The sequence below is a fragment of the Neoarius graeffei genome, chromosome 8 (assembly GCF_027579695.1).
Source record: "Neoarius graeffei isolate fNeoGra1 chromosome 8, fNeoGra1.pri, whole genome shotgun sequence".
In the NCBI taxonomy this organism is placed as follows: domain Eukaryota; kingdom Metazoa; phylum Chordata; class Actinopteri; order Siluriformes; family Ariidae; genus Neoarius; species Neoarius graeffei.
In genome coordinates, this window is record NC_083576.1 from 47,048,060 (window position 1) to 47,070,712 (window position 22,653).

Consider the following 22,653-nt stretch of genomic DNA (forward strand, 5'->3'; position numbering starts at 1 on the left):
AAGCCTAGCTCAGTCAGATACCACATCACCTTCCACTGGATGTGTGATGAGCTAATTGAGCGTCTTGAGCTACATTTAGATTGCCAAATCCATACTTCCAGTTATTTTGGTGAGAGTAACTTAAAAGTAATGCAATAGTAGTGTAATGCCTTACATTTTAAATACAGTAAAGAGAACCCAGTTACACAAACGAGGCGAAAATATTCTCACATCTTGTCTCTAATATTTACACTGCCGTTCAAAAGTTTGGGGTCACCCAGATAATTTTGTGTTTTCCATGAAAAGTCACACTTTTATTTACCACCATAAGTTGTAAAATGAATAGAAAATATAGTCAAGACATTTTTCTGGCCATTTTGAGCATTTAATCGACCCCACAAATGTGATGCTCCAGAAACTCGATCTGCTCAAAGGAAGGTCAGTTTTATAGCTTCTCTAAAGAGCTAAACTGTTTTCAGCTGTGCTAACATGATTGTACAAGGGTTTTCTAATCATCCATTAGCCTTCTGAGGCAATGAGCAAACACATTGTACCATTAGAACACTGGAGTGAGAGTTGCTGGAAATGGGCCTCTATACACCTATGGAGATATTGCACCAAAAACCAGACATTTGCAGCTAGAATAGTCTCATCTCATTATCTCTAGCCGCTTTATCCTTCTACAGGGTCGCAGGCAAGCTGGAGCCTATCCCAGCTGACTACAGGCGAAAGGCGGGGTACACCCTGGACAAGTCGCCAGGTCATCACAGGGCTGACACATAGACACAGACAACCATTCACACTCTCATTCACACCTACGGTCAATTTAGAGTCACCAGTTAACCTAACCTGCATGTCTTTGGACTGTGGGGGAAACCGGAGCACCCGGAGGAAACCCACGCGGACACGGGGAGAACATGCAAACTCCACACAGAAAGGCCCTCGCCGGCCACGGGGCTCGAACCTGGACCTTCTTACTGTGAGGCGACAGCGCTAACCACTACACCACCGTGCCGCCAGCTAGAATAGTCATTTACCACATTAGCAATGTATAGAGTGTATTTCTGATTAGTTTAAAGTGATCTTCATTGAAAAGAACAGTGCTTTTCTTTCAAAAATAAGGAAATTTCAAAGTGACCCCAAACTTTTGAACGGTAGTGTATGTCCCAATGTCTTGACCACATTTTAGGATGAAAATAATCTTTTTAGATAATCATTTTTCTTGTGGGGCGGCACGGTGGTGTAGTGGTTAGCGCTGTCGCCTCACATCAAGAAGGTCCGGGTTCGAGCCCCGTGGCCGACGAGGGCCTTTCTGTGCGGAGTTTGCATGTTCTCCCCGTGTCCGCGTGGGTTTCCTCCGGGTGCTCTGGTTTCCCCTACAGTCCAAAGACATGCAGGTTAGGGTAACTGGTGACTCTAAATTGACCGTAGGTGTGAATGTGAGTGTGAATGGTTGTCTGTGTCTCTGTGTCAGCCCTGTGATGACCTGGCGACTTGTCCAGGGTGTACCCCGCCTTTCGCCCGTAGTCAGCTGGGATAGGCTCCAGCTTGCCTGCGACCCTCTAGAACAGGATAAAGCAGCTAGAGATAATGAATGAATGAATGAATGAATGAATGTTTTATGCAGAAATATGGAAAATTCGAAAGGGTTCACAAACTTTCAAGCAGCCCTGTAGAGCAGCTGCTGATGGAGCTGTGTTTTTCCTCAGTGCTCCTCTATGAGGGCGCTCGCAGAGCTCTGTTTGGGAAACACCCTCAACGGCGGAGTGTGTGGAGAACACAGACTGACTCAGAGGGGGCTCGGAGACTGGAGCACCAGATAAACAGCACATATGGGCTGAGAGAGAAGAAAGCTCTGCTTATTTCTGCACTGCTGCCCTTCACTCCCATGCATGTGTTTGGTGTTGCAGGAAAGGAGCAGCTGCTGCTTTGCTTTTCGTGTCGAGGCAGTGAGGATGCTGTGCAGAGCTGCGTGTGGTCCGACCATCAGATCTGACTCATCTTAACCGCAGCCTAGAGGTCTTGTATTAAGGCTAAAATAAGACAAAGGGCTGTTTCGCATCGCCATGTTTTGTGAGTTTTAGGGGGAGAGAGAGCAGTGGCGTGATGGAGGCGCCGGGGAGCAGCAGACTGCTGAGGCGGCTGTGTGTTTGTGCTGGACTCATCGCCCTCAGCTGCATTCTCCGAGTAACAGGTGCAGGGTTGGGTGGGTTGTTTGTTTGTTGGTTGGTTTGTTTACTCACACGTTTTTGAAACAGCTACTAATTTGTCCCATCGAACTCGTATGAATCCAGTGGGAGAGATATCATGGGTTGTTTTACAATCAGGGTACAAAGTTTGTGTCACAGGGGTCCAAAATTCAAATAAAAAAAAAAAAAACTATCAAATCTGCACTTTTGGAAATTAATACACATATGAACATCGGCATGTGTAATAGTTTGTATTATAACAAGATTAAGTGTAGCTTTAAAGTGCCATTCCACCATTGGATGTATTCTCATCTCATCTCATTATCTCTAGCCGCTTTATCCTGTTCTACAGGGTCGCAGGCAAGCTGGAGCCTATCCCAGCTGACTACGGGCGAAAGGCGGGGTACACCCTGGACAAGTCGCCAGGTCATCACAGGGCTGACACATAGACACAGACAACCATTCACACTCACATTCACACCTACGGTCAATTTAGAGTCACCAGTTAACCTAACCTGCATGTCTTTGGACTGTGGGGGAAACCGGAGCACCCGGAGGAAACCCACGCGGACACGGGGAGAACATGCAAACTCCACACAGAAAGGCCCTCGCCAGCCACGGGGCTCGAACCCAGGACCTTCTTGCTGTGAGGCGACAGCGCTAACCACTACACCACTGTGCCGCCCCCTGTCTAGTCATGTTGTCATAAAATATATTGTATTTTATGCCAAAGAATACATCCAGGCGGCACAGTGGTGTAGTGGTTAGCGCTGTCGCCTCACAGCAAGAAGGTCCTGGGTTCGAGCCCCGTGGCCGGCGAGGGCCTTTCTGTGTGGAGTTTGCATGTTCTCCCCGTGTCCGCGTGGGTTTCCTCCGGGTGCTCCGGTTTCCCCCACAGTCCAAAGACATGCAGGTTAGGTTAACTGGTGACTCTAAATTGACCGTAGGTGTGAATGTGAGTGTGAATGGTTGTCTGTGTCTATGTGTCAGCCCTGTGATGACCTGGCGACTTGTCCAGGGTGTACCCCGCCTTTCGCCCGTAGTCAGCTGGGATAGGCTCCAGCTTGCCTGCGACCCTGTAGAACAGGATAAAGCGGCTAGAGATAATGAGATGAGATGAGATGACTAGACAGAGAAATCTTTTAGCTTCAAAATGATATATCAAACATAATTTTTTGACAACGACAAGTAGATTAATTTTGCGACCAAAGTCACCTACCCTTTTAATTTCCGCGCGGTAGTGAAACGTGATGTCATCGGCAGGTTCCCCTTCTTGTGTGGCACAGATTATCAGCAATGGCGGATAGAACGCGATTGTCAGCTTCGGAAAAGAAGCGAAGGAAAATAGCAAGACGGTCGATGGTGAATATCGGCACAGCAATCGACAAGTGGAAATCGCGTTCTATCCGCCATTGCCGATCATCTGTGCCACGTCACACGTGACGTGGCACACAAGAAGGGGAACCTGCCGATGACATCACGTTTCACTACCGCGTGGAAATTAAAAGGGTAGGTGACTTTGGTTGCAAAATTAATATACTTGTCGTTGTCAAAAAATTATGTTTGATATATAATTTTGAAGCTAAAAGATTTCTCTGTCTAGTCATGTTGTCATAAAATATATTGTATTTTATGCCAAAGAATACATCCAATGGTGGAATGGCACTTTAAGCAGGGCTGGGAGAAACAAATGAAGTGATTCTCGGAGAGAACATTTTTTTTGACAATTCAGAATCCACTACTTCCATAGTGCTTTTACAGCATAAGGCTGTAAGCTTTGTGTTAGTTGTCTCTAATATTTATGGTCCAATATCTACGCTACATGGTGGTGTAGTGGTTTGCGCTGTCGCCTCACAGCAAGAAGGTCCGGGTTCGAGCCCTGTGTCCGCGTGGGTTTCCTCCGGGTGCTCCGGTTTTCCCCACAGTCCAAAGACATGCAGGTTAGGTTAACAGGGCGTATTACAGAAAAAAAATCCTAACCGCTCGTCCTAACTTAAGATAGGAACTCAAAGATAGGAAAAATCCTAACTTCCTATTACAGAAACAATTCCTAAGTTGCTGGCTGTTTCCTATCTTATCTTTGGCCTCCTATCATATCTTAAGTTAGGAAATCCTAACTGTTCTGTCAGAGTGATTTTTTTTGATTGGTCGTGTCTGTTTCTGCCACTTCGAATGTGCATGAGATAATTACTTTGTAACGACCTAAACCGTTATAGGTGAAAAGACCTAGAAAGTCTTCAGAAAAGCTGACAAAAATGACAGAAAAGAAGCGGAGGGCATTTAATTTTGCGCACGACGAGCTGGAGGCTTTAGTTGTGGCAGTGGACGAGAGGAAGTCCACCTTGTTTGGGTCACCCTTGGCAAAAAAACGCAGAGCATTTGTTACCTGCATCACCACAGGCAAGGCTCCATGTCTCCTTGTGGGTCTTTCCAGGGCTGGACGCAACTCCTCCACCAAATTCAAAATTAAATGTCTTGGCAGGCGATAAAAAGACATCAAAACACGATCCGAAAAATTCAACATGTCATTATGTGGTCTCAGTAGCCTTTCAACCATTAAATTTCTTTTCTCTTCATCCTCGTACAGACCTACTAGCAGTGCTGCTGCCATTTTTTCAGTTACTGACAGTTGAAAATTTGAATTTTAGGACAGAGTGTATGGCCTTGTAACTTAGGCATCCTTACTTAAGATATTCCTAACTTAGGATGGTTCTGTAGTGGCTAAATTCCTATCTTAAGATAAGATAGGATTTCTTCCTAAGTTAAAGGAACAGTCCACCGTACTTCCATAATGAAATATGTTCTTCTCCGAATTGAGACGAGCTGCTACGTACCTCTCTGAGCTTTGCGCGACCTCCCAGTCAGTCAGACGCGCTGTTACTCCTGTTAGCAATGTAGCTAGGCTCAGCATGGCCAATGGTATTTTTTGGGGCTGTAGTTAGATGCGACCAAACTCTTCGACGTTTTTCCTGTTTACATTGTTTCATGTCACTGGTCATATAAACCTAAGTTCAGTTACACAAATTGAAACGTGGCAATTTTCTATGCTATGGAAAGTCCGCACTATAATGACAGGCGTACTAACACCTTCTGCGCGCTTCGACAGCGCATTGATACTTTCACTCAGAAGTGAAAGTATCAATGCGTTGTCGAAGCGCGCAGAAGGTGTTAGTACGCCTGTCATTATAGTGCGGACTTTCCATAGCATAGAAAATCGCCACGTTTCAATTTGTGTAACTGAACTTTGTTTCATGTCACTGGTCATATAAACCTATGTAAACAGGAAAAACGCGGAAGAGTTTGGTGGCATCTAACTACAGCCCCAAAAAATACCATTGGCCATGCTGAGCCTAGCTACATTGCTAACAGGAGTAACAACGCGTCTGACTGACTGGGTGGTCGCGCAAAGCTCAGAGAGGTACGGAGCAGCTCGTCTCAATTCGGAGAAGAACATATTTCATTATGGAAGTACGGTGGACTGTTCCTTTAAGTTAGGAAACCTCCTTCTGTAATACCAAAACTCCTAAATGCCTTCCTAACTTAAGATAAGATAGGATTTTACACTTAGGAAGTTTCTGTAATGTGGCCCCAGGTGACTCTAAATTGACCGTAGGTGTGAATGTGAGTGTGAATGGTTGTCTGAGAAAATCGAATTTCTGCCGTAGCTCGACTGAAATCGAAGTTCTAAATGCCATGGAAACACCTTAGCTCGGCTGAAATCAAACCGAACTGGATTTCTCGTAATCGAGCTACGCGACCTAGATTATGTGATTGTAGCCGAGCTACTTAGTGCATGTAAACCCTATCGAGCTACGTAGTCGAGCTACTTACTTCAGCACTGCCCCTTCCGGGAGTGACGAGACCACAAGCGGGAAACACAACAGCCTCGGTTGGCATGACAACAGTAGTAGTAGCGAGCAGCAGAAGAGGTCAGGAGGAACAAGGAGAACTTTTATACTCTTGAATAGCTCTTCTTCATGACGACAACCGGAAGTGTACCAACACGATGGGGCGTGTAGCGCCACCTGTGGCTCGGGTGCACAATGTACCTCACACAATAGCTCGATTTCCTTGTGTGCATGTAGGATTGGATTTCTCTGGCACCCCTGCTGGGACCCTTTGCTCAATAAACGCACTGTATGTGTCAGCCCTGTGATGACCTGGCGACTTGTCCAGGGTGTACCCCGCCTTTCGCCCGTAGTCAGCTGGGATAGGCTCCAGCTTGCCTGCGACCCTGTAGAACAGGATAAAGTAGCTAGAGATAATGAGATGAGTCTGAAAACTTACTGGCATTCAACATTAAAACTTAACTATGTTTCCAATGATATGGAACCAAATATGTGTTTTATGGTATAAAGAATGATTTAAGTGCATCCCTTTTGGAGCTACCTGTGGTCAAAAAAGCACTTTTTCTAAATGACACGAGTAATTTTGCTAAATATGACACATATTGCCATACATTCACCAAAAATAACGTTATCACCAATTTTTTTTTTGCATGGTAAATAGAGCTATCACAGGGCTACAATAATAAATAAACAACCAAGTTTATTTAGTCAAGCCTTTTGATATTGAAGATAATAAGTGTTAAATGTGATTTTTAGCTTGCGTACCATGATTGTAAAACAACCCTCATCTCAGTTGGGTGCACCTTGTTTCGCTGTCCAACCTTAAAGCCGGGGTAAGTGATTTTTAAGCCAGAGCAATGGATCATATTAAACATGTAAGAAAGTACCTACTGAGTTCCAATACGTCTTAAATGGACAGTCTATTTCTAGAGTCTCTTCAGCACTATATCTTGGGATCACTGTGGCAGATAACTTGTGCTGGAATGAGCATATTAACCCTTTGATGCAAAACATGTGCACACCCCTTCTAATGCACAACATGGGTCAAAAATGACCCGCATTCATTTTTCAGGTTATTTCATGCTGACTGAGTTTTTCTTTCCTCTATCTTTTGAAATCAATTTATTTTATGATTGAATATTCCAAGGGGCGGCATGGTGGTGTAGTGGTTAGCGCTGTCGCCTCACAGCAAGAAGGTCCGGGTTCGAGCCCCGTGGCCGGCGAGGGCCTTTCTGTGCAGAGTTTGCATGTTCTCCACGTGGGTTTCCTCCGGGTGCTCCGGTTTCCCCCACAGTCCAAAGACTGTGGTTAGGTTAACTGGTGACTCTAAATTGACCGTAGGTGTGAATGTGAGTGTGAATGGTTGTCTGTGTCTATGTGTCAGCCCTGTGATGACCTGGCGACTTGTCCAGGGTGTACCCCGCCTTTCGCCCGTAGTCAGCTGGGATAGGCTCCAGCTTGCCTGCGACCCTGTAGGACAGAATAAAGTGGCTAGAGATAATGAGATGAGATGAATATTCCAAGTATTCTTTAAATATCTTGTTTTTAATTACCACAAATCATTAATTTAATTTTTTCTTTCCTACTTTATGAACAAAAATACTTTTTAATATTACTACACATGGGTCATCCAAGTGTGATTTAAAATTAAATGTCTTAATACTATAATAATAATTTGTTTCAAGTAATTACTTTAGCAGTGAGGGGCGGCACGGTGGTGTAGTGGTTAGCGCTGTCACCTCACAGCAAGAAGGTCCTGGGTTCGAGCCCCGGGGCCGGCGAGGGCCTTTCTGTGTGGAGTTTGCATGTTCTCCCCGTGCCCGCGTGGGTTTCCTCCGGGTGCTCCGGTTTCCCCCACAGTCCAAAGACATGCAGGTTAGGCTAACTGGCGACTCTAAATTGACCGTAGGTGTGAGTGTGAATGGTTGTCTGTGTCTATGTGTCAGCCCTGTGATGACCTGGCGACTTGTCCAGGGTGTACCCCGCCTTTCGCCCGTAGTCAGCTGGGATAGGCTCCAGCTTGCCTGCGACCCTGTAGAAGGATAAAGCGGCTAGAGATAATGAGATGAGATGAGATGAGACTTTAGCAGTGAATGGGGCCAGTTATTTATTTATTAACTATGTAGTTAGCTAAGCCAACTACAATAAAATTAGCTAACTAAAGTAGAATATGTCAACAGCTCGGTAGCTAATAGTAATTACTTGTAACTTTCTGACAAGTAATCTACTCACTCTCAAGGCAACCTAAACATAATCAATTTTTTTCTAAGGTAACGTTAGAACAATTGAAAAACATTCCTTGCATGTATTAGATGGGCAAAGGGCGCTGTGCTGAGCTGTGAAATGTCTGACACAAGCACAATTCACAGTTCCCACCAAACGCTGGAGTAAATGCATGCGGGTCGGTTCTGACCCATGTGTGTAAACTTGATGTAGAATTACAAAAGCTGTGCTTGTTCATAACTTAAGAAAGGAAAAATAAAAATGACGATTTGTGCGAAACAAAAACAAGATATTTACTGCATATTTGGAAAAGTAAATGACAAAATGAATTTATTTCAAAAGTATCTCATAGAAACACTCAGCCATACATGAAATAACCTGGAAAATGAATGCAGGTTGTTTTTGATCCATGTTGTGCATTAGAAGGGTAGTGATACAAAAAGGGTTTTTATTCAAAAAGTAAGAAAGGAAAAAATAAAATGAGGATGTATGATGATCAAAAACAAGTTAATTGAGGAATACCTTGAATACTGAATGATGGAATTAATTTATTGCAAAGATATAGAAGATAAAAACTCAGCCGAGTCACTTTTGACCCATGTTTTGCATCAAATTTAATAACATCTGCAAGAAGGCAAATTCAATTCTTGGGCTACTGCGTCGTATCCTTAGTGGATGTGATCCAAAAGTTAAAGATCAAGCCTGTCGTTTGTTGGTGTGTCGAAAGCTTGAATATGGTTGTAGTGCGTGGAACCCCTATACTAAGCAGAGTATCGACCAAATTGAAATGGTCCAGCGACGCGCTGCACGATTCGTCTACAATGACTATTCTCGTTTTAGTCATGTGACTCCAATGATAGAGCGTCTTGGTTGGGATTCTCTTGAAGATCGCAGACTCTTCTTTCAAGCCAGTATGTTCTACAAGATCTTAAATGGACATGTTGGCATTTGTTTCCCTCCTGAAGTGCGTCAAATTACAAGAGCTACTAGACTACCAAACACTCGTCCTTTTCATCAAATCAGTGTATCAAATAATGTTTTTAAGTTTTATTTTTATCCAAGGACGATAACATGGAATAATTTACCTATAAATTATGTAAATTTAAATAATTTTAAATCCATTGCTCTTGCAGCCATTACATCATAAGCAAGTATTTTATATAAGTTTTTTTTAGATTTTACTGTAAATAGATTTTGTTGGCCACTATATTTATATATTTTATTTATATTTTTATTTAAGTTTTTTTCCCCTCCTAGTATAGTGTATGCTGTTTTTAGGAGTATTTTCATTAAAGGATTAAAGGACCTGGGTTTCCTTTCACCCAAATCTAGAGCGGCGGCTACAATTATCGACACCTTTTCAGATTTACCAATAAAGCTGAGTTTCAGTTACAGCAGTTATTATTGGTTAATTAATCAACCAGAAGACCCGCCTCGCCCTTTGATCTTGTCATTTGATGATACAGCTCGTTACCTGAGATGGAATTTTTTCGCACGATCAGCAATTTGAGGAAAACCCGGACATTATGATCGCAGGTAAACATGGTGGAAAGATCACGGACATGTTATTACTTCTCAAATTCACCGATACAGGTAGTCGTCGACTTACGACTGCGTTTGGTTATGACTGACCGGTCGTAAACCGATCTGGTCGTAAGTCGGCCTATGTTAAATGAATGTAAGTATATTGTGATGTGTAATGATATTGTAATCATCTTAAAGTCTTATTTTATCAACATTTTCTTATTTCATTGCCTTGGCTCATTATTTGGTTTAAGTCAAACACTGCATACTACACTGCGTACAGTACAATTCGTTTAATATGTGCAAAACAAAAAATACAAAATACAGGTGTGAAAAATAGAAAACATTTTAGTTTGAAACATACCAAAATACAAATGTAAAACATAGCAAAATACAAAACTTGGTGACCGCTGGCATCACTGGTGCTTGGCTGTGGGTCGTCTACGTCATCATCAGCTGTTGCAGCGCTCGGGCTGGCGGGAGCATTTGCTCGTTTCATAAATCAGGAGCTGGGGCAGAAACTGTCATACGCGGCTGGATGCTGGGCGGGGCCAGGAGCTGGGGCGGAAACTGTCATACACTCAGCTAGCTCAGCTGGGAAACACTTGCCAGTCATAACCAGACGGTCGTAAAGTCAATCGGTCGTAAGTTGCATAGGTCGTAAGTCGATGACTACCTGTATTTCATGATCTCCTTGTCGAAACCTACTTTGTTTCTTACTCTTTCGTTTGACACGACAGTTGGCGTTTTGTATCTAAACGTGCGTTTGAGAAGTCACGTGACGTGTTGATAATAGTGATCACTTTCACTGGTGTCCACCATTATCGACACCCTGTGGAATTAAGTGACATTTACAACTGTTATGGATCGATTTTTGGGTAACGTTGTTGAAGTAGATGAAGTACTTTAAAAAAAATAATAATAATAAAAGTGCTGTGATTTACAATAGGTTTTTTTTCTGATTCATAACAGAATGGAATGTTTATAGAGTATTTGGAATCTGATTGCAATAAATATAATTAGACCAGAATTAAATTCCTAGCATATAAAAAAATTACATGCTTGAAATATTCAGAAAATATCTTTTTTTGCAGTTTGTTGTAAATATCTACCACGTATTACAATATCAGTAGACATTTTATATTTTGGTTCGAGGAATGACATGCGACCTTTGACCTGGATTTTCATGTGGTTACAATATCAATCGCCTGTTGACATTTATCGGTAAACTACAAAACTAGAAATTAATACAACCAACAACGAATGATGAACAAAATGTGATCTACGAAAATACTCCGAAAGTGGGTAGAAAGTGGAACAAAAGATTTTCTGACACAGGTTCAACATTATCAGTTCATTTGTTTACAAACATTAGAATTACTTCCTCATTTACGTAAACACCGACATCGATATATTTCTCTAAAAGATATTTTGTACTAAATATAAGTAAAACACATTTTAAATAATAACTGTGTTGTTAACTTAATATCACATACTGATTTTTTTCTGGTAAATAATCATCTGGATGTCGATAATTGTGGAACGGTGTCGATAACTGTGGATAAAGGTGTCGATAATTGTGGAACGGTGCCACATGACCCCATATGCTAAGTAATCGAGAATCGACTCTTTTTTTTTTCAGTGGAAGTTTGAGTAATTATTCATGCACAATTTACGTATTGAAAGTCTTTTCTACTTTTGCAATGGCCAAAAGATCGTTAAGGTGTTGATAATTGTAGCTGCCGCTCTAGTATTTGTAGAGCCCCAGACTCTGTAAATTGGGAAACCATGGTGTGGGCCACCAGCATCATCCAGCCAATCAAAACAAGGAGGTGTGTCCAGTAGCCAGAAAGTAGCTGATGTACAAGTCTGCGGAAATGACCCTCCGCTAGCAGTGACCAAGCTGTTGTACATCAAATTTCATGCTTTCCAACCATCAGTTATGCACAAAACCAACAATGTGGGCAAAACATGACACTGTGACTATAACTACGACATCAGCATAACAGCAAAACCTGAGTAAAGAACATAAAACAGCATTGCTGAACAGAGGAAGCAGATTGTGCATGTAGCCAACATATGAGCAGTTTTTTTTTTTAATACAACAACCCCGATTCCAAAAAAGTTGGGACACTGTGTAAAACATAAATAAAAACAGAATGTGAAGATTTGCAAATCATGGAAACTCTATATTTCATTGAAAATAGTACAAAGACAACATATCAAATGTTCAAACTGAGAAATTTTATTCCATTTTTTGAAAAATATGTGCTCATTTTCTATTTGATATCAGCAACAAATTTCAGAAAAGTTGGGACAGGGGCAACGAAAGACTGAAAAAGTTGTCGTGCTAAAAAAACTAATTTGGTTAATTGGCAACAGGTCAGTCACATGATTGGGTATAGAAAAAGCATCTCAGAGAGGTGGAGTCTCTCAGAAGTAAAGATGGGGAGGGGTTCATCGCTCTGTGAAAGACTGCATGGGCGAACAGTGCAGTGATTTGAGAATAACATTCCTCAATGTAAAATTGCAAAGAATTTGAGGATCACATCGTCTATGGTACATAATATCATTAAAAGATTCAGAGAATCTGGAGAAATCTCTGAATGCAAGAGACAACGTTGAAAGCTGACGTTGTATGCCTGTGATCTTCGGGCCCTCAGGTGACACTGCATTAAAAGCAGACACGTATCTGTCCAGGAAATCACTGTATGGGCTCAGGAGCACTTCAGAAAACCATTGTCTGTGAAAGCAGTTCATTACTGCATCCACAAATGCAAGTTAAAGCCAAATATAAACAATATCCAGAAACACCGCCACCTTTTCTGGGCCTGAGCTCTTTTACGATGAACTGAGGCGAAGTGGAAAACTGTCCTGAGGTCTGACGCATCAAAATTAGAAATTCTTTTTCGAAATCTTGGACACCATGGCCTCCAGGCTGAAGAGGAGAGGGACCATCCAGCTTATCAGTGCACAGTCAAAAGCCAGCATCTGTGATGGTATGAGGGTGCATGACTACACATGACATGGGTAGCTTGTACATTGAGAAGGCATCATTCATGCTGAATGATATATGCACGTTTCAGAGCAATGTGCTGCCAGCCAGACCAAATCTTTTTCAGGGAAGGCCTTCCTTCTTTCAGCAAGACAATGCAAAACTACTTTCTGCACATATTAAAACTGCACGGCTCCGCAGTAAAAGAGTCTGGGTGCTAAACTGGCCTGCCTGCAGTCCAGACCTGTCTCCTGTTTAATACATTTAGTGCATTATGAAGTGCAAAATACGACAAAGGAGACCTCGAACTGGTTCGAGGTCTCTGATTTTGACATCCTAAAGCCAATGTGATTCGGCTGTATATGCCCTGCAAGATTGGGGGTAGGAGATTGGTTAGCATTGAAGATTGTGTGGCAAGTGAAAGACGAATGCGAGATTGATACTTGGCAAATAATAATGAAATACTGCTGAAGCAGGGTTTGGATAATGGTACTATTGAGACTAATATAGAATATCGTAAGAGAATCGAAGATGCGAAAATTGCCTTGCAGGAGAAGATTCCTCTTCATGGACAGTTTCACAGAGACACAAAAGATCTCAAGAAAGACACAAAAGATTCATGGAAATGGATTATGAAGGGAGACCTCAGAAGGGAAGCCGAGAGCCTTTTAATTGCAGCTCAAGATCAAGCTCTAAATACTAACTCAATCAAGATGACTATATATAAAGAAGAAATCTCTGACAAATGCAGGTTCTGTGGAGATGGAGTTGAGAATGTCACTCATTTAGTAAGCTCTTGTAAAATGCTCATACAAAAGGATTACAAGAGACGGCATGACAAGGTATACTTAAATCTTCATTGGAGTCACTGTCATAAATATGGTTTCCAAGTGAACACTTGTTGGTCTCTCCATGAACCAGATAAGGTCCTGGAGAACAAGCATGCAAAAATCCTTTGGGACTTTACAATACAGACTGACCGGAAAATTGAGCACAACAAGCCAGACATCACTTTGGTGGACAAGACGGCAGATCGGTGCTTCCTTGTTGATGTTGCAGTGCGTCGAGATAGCAACATAACCCAGAAAGAATTTGAAAAGACCAGTAAATATGCTGATTTCAAAGTGGAAACTGAAAAGATGTGGAGCAGGAAAATGACAGTAATTCCAATAGTAATAGGAGCACTGGGGTCAGTTCCTCACAAACTTCCGTATTTTTTGGACAAGTTGAAGATCAAGTACAATGTAGGGGTCTTTCAGAAATCTGCATTGCTCGGAACCATAAATATCTTGTGGAAGGTACAAGGTCTGAGGTCTGGTATCTGAGGTCATGGGGACCTGATGGATATGCAGCAGTACGAATAGACCAGTCAATTACACAGAGACTGTGAACTTATCAGTATAATAATAATAGTAATAATAATAATAATGTCAAGCCAAGTCAGTTTATTTGTATCATGCTATTAACAATATACATTGTTGCAAAGCAGCTTTATAGAAAAATAAAAAATTTTAACATGTGAACTAATAAGTTTATCCCTAATAAATTTATATAGTATAAATACGGGGATGATTGTAGGAAATCACGTGCTGATTGGTTGATAAATTCAGACTATTTCTCGATAATCACCTCGAGTGACTTGGCAAAATAGCGACCAATCGCTTTGCCACCGTAAGTGAGGAAGAATTACAAATTATGAAAGAAAACGCTGTTCCTAAAAGCACTAAAGATGCTACGAAGTTTTGTCTAAAACTATTTAAAGGTAAGGTGGAATTGTGATTTATTTTATCAGTTTCAAACCAAAGTATTTTATGTGACTCAGGAAAGATAAGTGGCCCATTTACAGTGGTGCTTGAAAGTTTGTGAACCCTTTAGAATTTTCTATATTTCCGCATAAATATGACCTAAAACATCATCAGATTTTCACACAAGTCCTAACAGTAGATAAAGAGAACCCAGTTAAACAAATGAGACAAAAATATTATACTTGGTCATTTATTTATTGAGGAAAATGATCCAATATTACATATCTGTGAGTGGCAAAAGTATGTGAACCTCTAGGATTAGCAGTTAATTTGAAGGTGAAATTAGAGTCAGGTGTTTTCAATCAATGGGATGACAATCAGGTGTGAGTGAGCACCCTGTTTTATTTAAAGAACAGGTATCTATCAAAGTCTGATCTTCACAACACATGTTTGTGGAAGTGTATCATGGCACGAACAAAGGAGATTTCTGAGGACCTCAGAAAAAGTGTTGTTGATGCTCATCAGGCTGGAAAAGGTTACAAAACCATCTCTAAAGAGTTTGGACTCCACCAATCCACAGTCAGACAGATTGTATACAAATGGAGGAAATTCAAGACCATTGTTACCCTCCTCAGGATTGGTTGACCAACAAAGATCATCCCAAGAGCAAGGCATGTAATAGTTGGCGAGGTCACAAAGGACTCCAGGGTAACTTCTAAGCAACTGAAGGCCTCTCTCACATTGGCTAATGCTAATGTTCCTGAGTCCACCATCAGGAGAACACTGAACAACAATGGTGTGCATGGCAGGGTTGCAAGGAGTAAGCCACTGCTCTCCAAAAAGAACATTGCTGCTCGTCTGCAGTTTGCTAAAGATCATGTGGACAAGCCAGAAGGCTATTGGAAAAATGTTTTGGGATGGATGAGACCAAAATAGACCTTTTTGGTTTAAATGAGAAGCGTTATGTTTGGAGAAAGGAAAACACTGCATTCCAGCATAAGAACCTTATCCCATCTGTGAAACATGGTGGTGGTAGTATCATGGTTTGGGCCTGTTTTGCTGCATCTGGACCAGGACGGCTTGCCATCATTGATGGAACAATGAATTCTGAATTATACCAGCGAATTCTAAAGGAAAATGTCAGGCCATCTGTTCTTGAACTGAATCTCAAGAGAAGATGGGTCGTGCAGCAAGACAACGACCCTAAGCACACAAGTCGTTCTAACAAAGAATGGTTAAAGAAGAATAAAGTCAATGTTCTGGAATGGCCAAGTCAAAATCCTGACCTTAATCCAATGGAAATGTTGTGGAAGGACCTGAAGCGAGCAGTTCATGTGAGGAAACCCACCAACATCCCAGAGTTGAAGCTGTTCTGTACGGAGGAATGGGCTAAAATTCCTCCAGGCCGGTGTGCAGGACTGATCAACAGTTACCGCAAACGTTTAGTTGCAGTTATTGCTGCACAAGGGGGTCACACCAGATACTGAAATCAAAGGTTCACATACTTTTGCCACTCACAGACATGCAATATTGGATCATTTTCCTCAATAAATAAATGACCAAGTATAATATTTTTGTCTCATTTGTTTAACTGGGTTCTCTTTATCTACTTTTAGGACTTGTGTGAAAATCTGATGATGTTTTAGGTCATATTTATGCAGAAATATAGAAAATTCTAAAGGGTTCACAAACTTTCAAGCACCACTGTATATGCTCCTTTTGAAATTTGAAATAAATGATTTTTTATTTTTATTTTATTTTTTTAAACAATCACCCTTGTATTGATACTAAAAGAATTATCCGCCTCAGGCTCAGTGAATATCGGTGAATGATAACCTTGACTTTGTCTCGGTTATTATTCACCGATATTCACTGAGCGTGAGGTGTATAATTGTTAATTATCCTTAATGAGCAAGCCTGAGGTGGTGATGGCAAGGAAAAACTCCCTCAGACGATATGAGGAAGAAACCTTGAGAGGAACCAGACTCAAAATGGAACCCATCCTCATTTGAGGGATAACAAATGGCGTGATTATAAATAACCCAGTTCTATAAGTGTGTCCTATAGAGTCACAAAGTACAACTGTGTAACCAGGAAATTCATTATAATTTTAACATGAAGTCTATTTTGTTCAAGTTATCAGCTGTTCATTGATGTTGATGTATAATAATAATAATAATAATAATAATAATTGTTACGAGCCTTAAAGCTACTAATATTTTGGATAGAATAGAAAACTGCAGCTCCTTTGGTTTACAAATAGACAGTGACATGGAACATCTAAGAATAGTACAACACTAGGCAGTCAGATTATTATTATTATTATTATTATTATTATTATTCAACCAGCCAATTTAAAGGGAAAGTTTTATGCACAGCATTGTACAGTAGATACAGTTGAGTGAGTCTGAGTTGAGTGTAACGTACGTCACCTGGCATTCAGATCATACAGACAGACATGATTAATTATTCTAAACATGTTTTAAAGCAGGGGTTCTCAACCTTTTCTGCCTTAAGGCCCACCTATTCTTACTTGTAACAAGTCGAGGCCCATTAAAAAAGATCCCCAATTATTTTGGCTCATCTATTCTATTAGAATCTAATAATCTATTGTAAAGTGTATTAATGGAACGCAACATCACTCCCTGTTTACAGATGGGAGCCCAGGAATTAAATAAATGCAATAAAAACAAACTGTTTTTAATTGTAGGTCTTGTATTTAAAACTGTATGAATTTGCCAGAAGCCAACATAAAACCATGCATGCAGGGCATTCTCAGTCAAAAGGGATTAATGATCCAAAAGTGGAGTCTGGTCCATTAACACAAGAACTTATTGCCATGTTTGTGTTCAGCAAACAAGCAAGTTATTAAAACCAATAAGTCCACTCAGAAGAAGTGGATATAGAAACCACTCAATGGGATTAGATCCTTACAAGCTAACAAAGAAGGATTTTTCATGTGAGTTGGAAAATTATCCATCCGTTGAGTTCCCCGACATCTCAAACTACCTGGTGCTGTAGACATCGTTCTACACGGACACACAGATGAAAACCTGGAAGAGTATGGAGGTGTACGACTTTTTATATGTGGCTGGGTTAAAGATCTGGTGATCAGGACACTACAAGATAGACGGCAGTAGACGGATCTAAGTGCAGGAAGAGTGTTTATTAGCACGTCTGATATTTACAAAAACAAAAGCAAAATAGAAAGCAGAATCTTAAAGCAGAGTATTTAAACAGCGTCATAAACATGGCTAGAAACCAATGTGACCGTGATAATGATAATACTTTGCAAGGCCTCTGTGAAAACAGCGTTCGTATCTGCATGTGCTGATTGCACTCAAATCAGTATCCGGTGTTTCCTATAACGACCGGGTCCCTAGCGCGCGCGGCTGCTTGAGCTGCACCAAACTCAAGTGCGCAAAGGCATGACAGTCAAGTGTTCGCGTGCTGTGTGACCACAACTTTTAGCTCATGTGTATATCGTCATGCATCGCCGGCAAAATGCCTAATTGATAATCCATCGCAAAGCATCTCGAGCTGGAGTGTGACCGTAGCTTAATGAGGTGGATGTGATGTCGGATACAACCCAGCAATTGTCCCCTACTATGAGTAAAAATTTGCTTCAACTTGGGGGGGAAAAAAAAAATCACAGCCCACTAGAGGGTGGGTCTGCGGCTCAGTGGTTGAGAAACACTGTTTTAAAGTATACAATTATTTTTACAACTGTGATGGATTTTCACACACTTCATCGTGTCCCAACAATTGATATGCAGATGTGAACTTTGCTACATCATTAAAACCTCCAATTATCTCATATTTCTAAGAAACTGACTGACTTTTCCACCACACAGTGATGAGTCTCCAAGGAATTTTTCTTGGTGATAATATCCTGGAGATAATCCATCCATCCATTATCTGTAGCCGCTTATCCTGTTCTACAGGGTCGTAGGCAAGCTGGAGCCTATCCCAGCTGACCACGGGTGAGGAGCAGGGTACACCCAGGACAAGTCGCCAGGTCATCCTGGAGATAATTTATCTCTGTAATAACAATGAACAATTTAATATTATTTGATCATTGTAATAATAAATTTGTACTATACTACGAAAAGAATCGTCATTTTTATAACAAATATAATTCATTCGCATTTTTGTTACAGTTAATGGATGCAGACACAAAAAGGAGTGTCACGTCATTGATCCGTTTACTGATTAAGAGAAAGATTGTGAACTGAGTACCTCCATGTGTTCTTATTATCTACACTACCGTTCAAAAGTTTGGGGTCACTTTGAAATGTCCTTATTTTTGAAAGAAAAGCACTGTTCTTTTCAGTGAAGATCACTTTAAACTAATCAGAAATCCACTCTATACATTGCTAATGTGGTAAATGACTATTCTAGCTGCAAATGTCTGGTTTTTGGTGTAATATCTCCATAGGTGTATAGAGGCCCATTTCCAGCAACTCTCACTCCAGTGTTCTAATGGTACAATGTGTTTGCTCATTGCCTCAGAAGGCTAATGGATGATTAGAAAACCCTTGTACAATCATGTTAGCACAGCTGAAAACAGTTTAGCTCTTTAGAGAAGCTATAAAACTGACCTTCCTTTGAGCAGATTGAGTTTCTGGAGCATCACATTTGTGGGGTCGATTAAATGCTCAAAATGGCCAGAAAAATGTCTTGACTATATTTTCTATTCATTTTACAACTTATGGTGGTAAATAAAAGTGACTTTTCATGGAAAACACAAAATTGTCTGGGTGACCCCAAACTTTTGAACGGTAGTGTACATAATCCAGTTCTTTTCTAATGTAAGAAGTAATATATGTAACATAATAGTTCTGATTTTACAGATCCCCCTGATAAGGACTTTGATCCGATTTGGTCGAAACGAAAACTGACTCAGCAGAGTGGAGAGTTGAATCAAACATCCAGCCAACCCCGAGCTGGTGAGTTCTAGTCAGTTTCATTTACATTTGCATTTACTCATTTCCCAGCCTTAGCGAGGAACTGCAAGCGCAGAACAGTTCGAGGAGCAAACAGTGCTGCACATCTTTACAAGTGACTAGAAAGAAATGCAAAAATAGAGAACGACAACTCAGCCTTCACAGACACACACACACACGACTCATTTCCAACAACACCAGTGCATTCACACAGGAATTGTAAGCCATTATTATCACATGTAGATTAGATATTTACATTAAAGTATATTTAACCCATCAGGGGGGTTTGAACACACACACGCACACACCCAGGGCAGTAGGTGCTACAGCACCTGGGGAGCAGTTGAGGCCTTGCTTGGGTAGAAGAAAGTACTGTTCATTCACTCTTCCACCCACACATTTTTCTTGCTGGTCCAGAGAATCAAACTGGCAACCATTTGATCCCAGAGTTGCTTCTTTAACCTTTAGGCCATGGCTTCTGCTTCTTGCTTTTTTTGCTTGCCTTTTTTTTTGTTTGGTTGGGGTTTTTTTAAGGAGAGAAGCCGTATAACTGCTCAAATTGTGGATTCAGCCTCACTTATTTAAATGTATTTAAGACACACTAGTGCATTACAGCAGGGGTTCTCACCCTTTTCTATTTTAAGGCCCACCTGTTCATACTTGTAACGAGTCGGGGCCCATTAAAAAACAGCCCCAATTATTTTGGCTCATCTATTCTATTAAAATCTAATAATCTATTGTAAAGTGTATTAATGGAATGCAACATCACTCCCTGTTACAGATGGGAGCCCAGGAATTAAATAAATGCAATAAAACACATTGTTTTTAATAGTAGGTATTGTATTTAAAACTGTATGGATGTGCCAGAAGCCAACATAAAACCATGCATGCAGGGCATTCTCAGTCAAAAGGGATTAATGATCCAAAAGTGGAGTCTGGCCCATTAACACAAGAACTTATTGCCATGTTTGTGTTCAGCAAACAAGCAAGTTATTAAAACCAAGAAGTGGATATAGAAACCACTCAATAGGATAGAGCCTTACACGCTAACAAAGAAGGATTTTTCATGTGAGTTGTAAAATTATCCATCCGTTGAGTTCCCCGACATCTCAAACTACCTGGTGCTGCAGACAGACATCGCTCTACACGGACACACAGATGAAAACCTGGATGGACACGGAGGCGTACTGTACGACTTTTTATATGTGGCTGGGTTAAAGATCTGGGGATAAATCCTGTATCGTTTTTGCCCGGATAAGGAGGAATTTCTGGGCTTTTTGTACACGTCTTTGCGATGATTGCTAGGACGCTACAAGTTTTACTATCGGGTGTAAACAAAGCACAGCCACTCGATTCTCAGTCCTCACTGCTCTTCTCTTCCAGCAGGTATCACAGATCCATATAATTTACCCACAAACATTTATTTATTCTGCTCTCTCTCTCTCGCGCTCTCTCTTTCTGTGTGTGTTGGGTTAAATGCAGAGGACGAAAGTGACAAAAGGCTTGTTCTTAATTTACTCACAAATTGTATTTATTCCACTTGAAAAGTGTACAACAAACCAGCTGCCAGATTTGGGACACTATGACATCCTGAACTATTTTTAGTATTTGGCTTCAAACTTGAAAAAAATTGCGGCCCACTAGATGGCGCCTAGTGGGCCACAGCCCAGTGGTTCAGAAACACTGCATGACAGCAAAGCTGACATTATGTAACACATGAATTTTTCAAGAAATATAATAAGAATTATTGGAAGTGTAACAATACATTCCAGTCACACTTCGCTTCGATTCACAGACACTGGCTTCATAATTTGATTCAAATTGATGCTCGGTATATTTTGAACGAAATTTCAATGAAGAAAATTTATACACATGCTTAGACAGAAACACAGCTAAATGTGAGGGTTGGGACTGCCACAAACATTAGACATAAAGCAGCCTGGAAAACTATAAACGATCGTATATTTGCAAGGTGAAAAAGCTTAATTTACAAAACACATTCTCTCTCTCTCTCTCTCTCTCTCTCTCTCTCTCAAATAGCACTCCTTTACTTTTTCCTTGTTTAGCTATTCCATCTTTTCCTCTCTCATCATTTAGAGACAGCTGCCTCCTTCCCAGCCAAGCTCCTTTTGAGGCTTAGTGTTGCTAAGCAGCAGAATCAGTCATTTCAGAACAGAGAAAGGTCTGTTTTAAGCAGTCAAAGCATGGTGCTCAAGGGAAACACATCACACAGCCCTTAGTTCTACCCATCAGCCCTCTCATCACTCACCTACAGCAATGTGTCTCTGTCTCACTTCCTTGGCCCTCTCTGAAGCCAGCTGCTTTTAATCATTCATGCTGCTTCCAGCAGCGTGTGAGCTCAGATCTATCTGTCTGCTCTGTAAAATCACTGTAAACACGAGTCGAAGTTTAACATCATCACAACGGAGTTCAATCGTATCAATCATAGTGAGTGTGTGTGGGGGGGGGTGTCTAGATCTGCTGTTACATAATTAAACAGAAAAGTTGTGCTGAAGCAACAAACCAGGAAGAAACATCCAGACACACAAGCTAACTGGCTTTCCGTATTATAGTTTACAGTGTCGTAGTTGGCCCTGATTGCGGTGGATCTCTCTGAAAAAAAGGCCAGAAAGGAATCCATTAAAGCAGCAGAAATTGTTTCAACTCCTTTAGGTCAAACTTTAAAGTCAAAGTTTCAGTCCATGATTTCATGTGGAGAAAACGCTGTTGTAATTTACTGGTGATTTCCAATGTTATGATAAAACACTGTGTTGTATCTGACCAGGCGGGTGGAGCACAGAAGCACGGCAGGCCAGAACTGAGTTCTCAAAACTCTTATTTGCAGCTTTTCGACTTTGCCTTTTACACTCTCCCAGCCACACACGCACATACACAAGTCTTCTGGTTGGGGAGAGAGCTCCCTTTCTCTGCTCTCTCTCCTTTTAAAGGGCATCCTTCAAGCGGTGGAGCCACTGCAGGGGCGCGTGGTCCGAACAGAGGGTGAAAGGGCGCCCCAGCAGGTAGTAGCGGAGGGCTAAGACCGCCCACTTGATGGCGAGGCATTCCTTTTCGATTGTGCTGTACCTGCCCTCACACACCGACAGCTTCTGTACAGCCCTGGACGTTCCTCCCCCTCCACCTCCTGGGACAGAACAGCCCCCAGCCCTCTGTCCGACGTGTCCATCTGCAAAATAAAGGGGAGAG

The 22,653-nt window shown here is 41.3% G+C and overlaps 1 protein-coding gene across 1 annotated transcript in view; it reads left to right on the forward strand.

Annotated features, from left to right (window-relative positions):
* Positions 1 to 2,085: 2,085 nt before the first annotated feature.
* slc24a6a (solute carrier family 24 member 6a) overlaps positions 2,086 to 22,653 on the forward strand; it is a 72,866-nt gene continuing 52,298 nt past the window's right edge. The window contains 2 exon segments of the mRNA XM_060926718.1: positions 2,086 to 2,173; positions 19,357 to 19,452. Of these exon segments, the coding sequence (XP_060782701.1) occupies positions 2,086 to 2,173; positions 19,357 to 19,452 (184 nt within the window).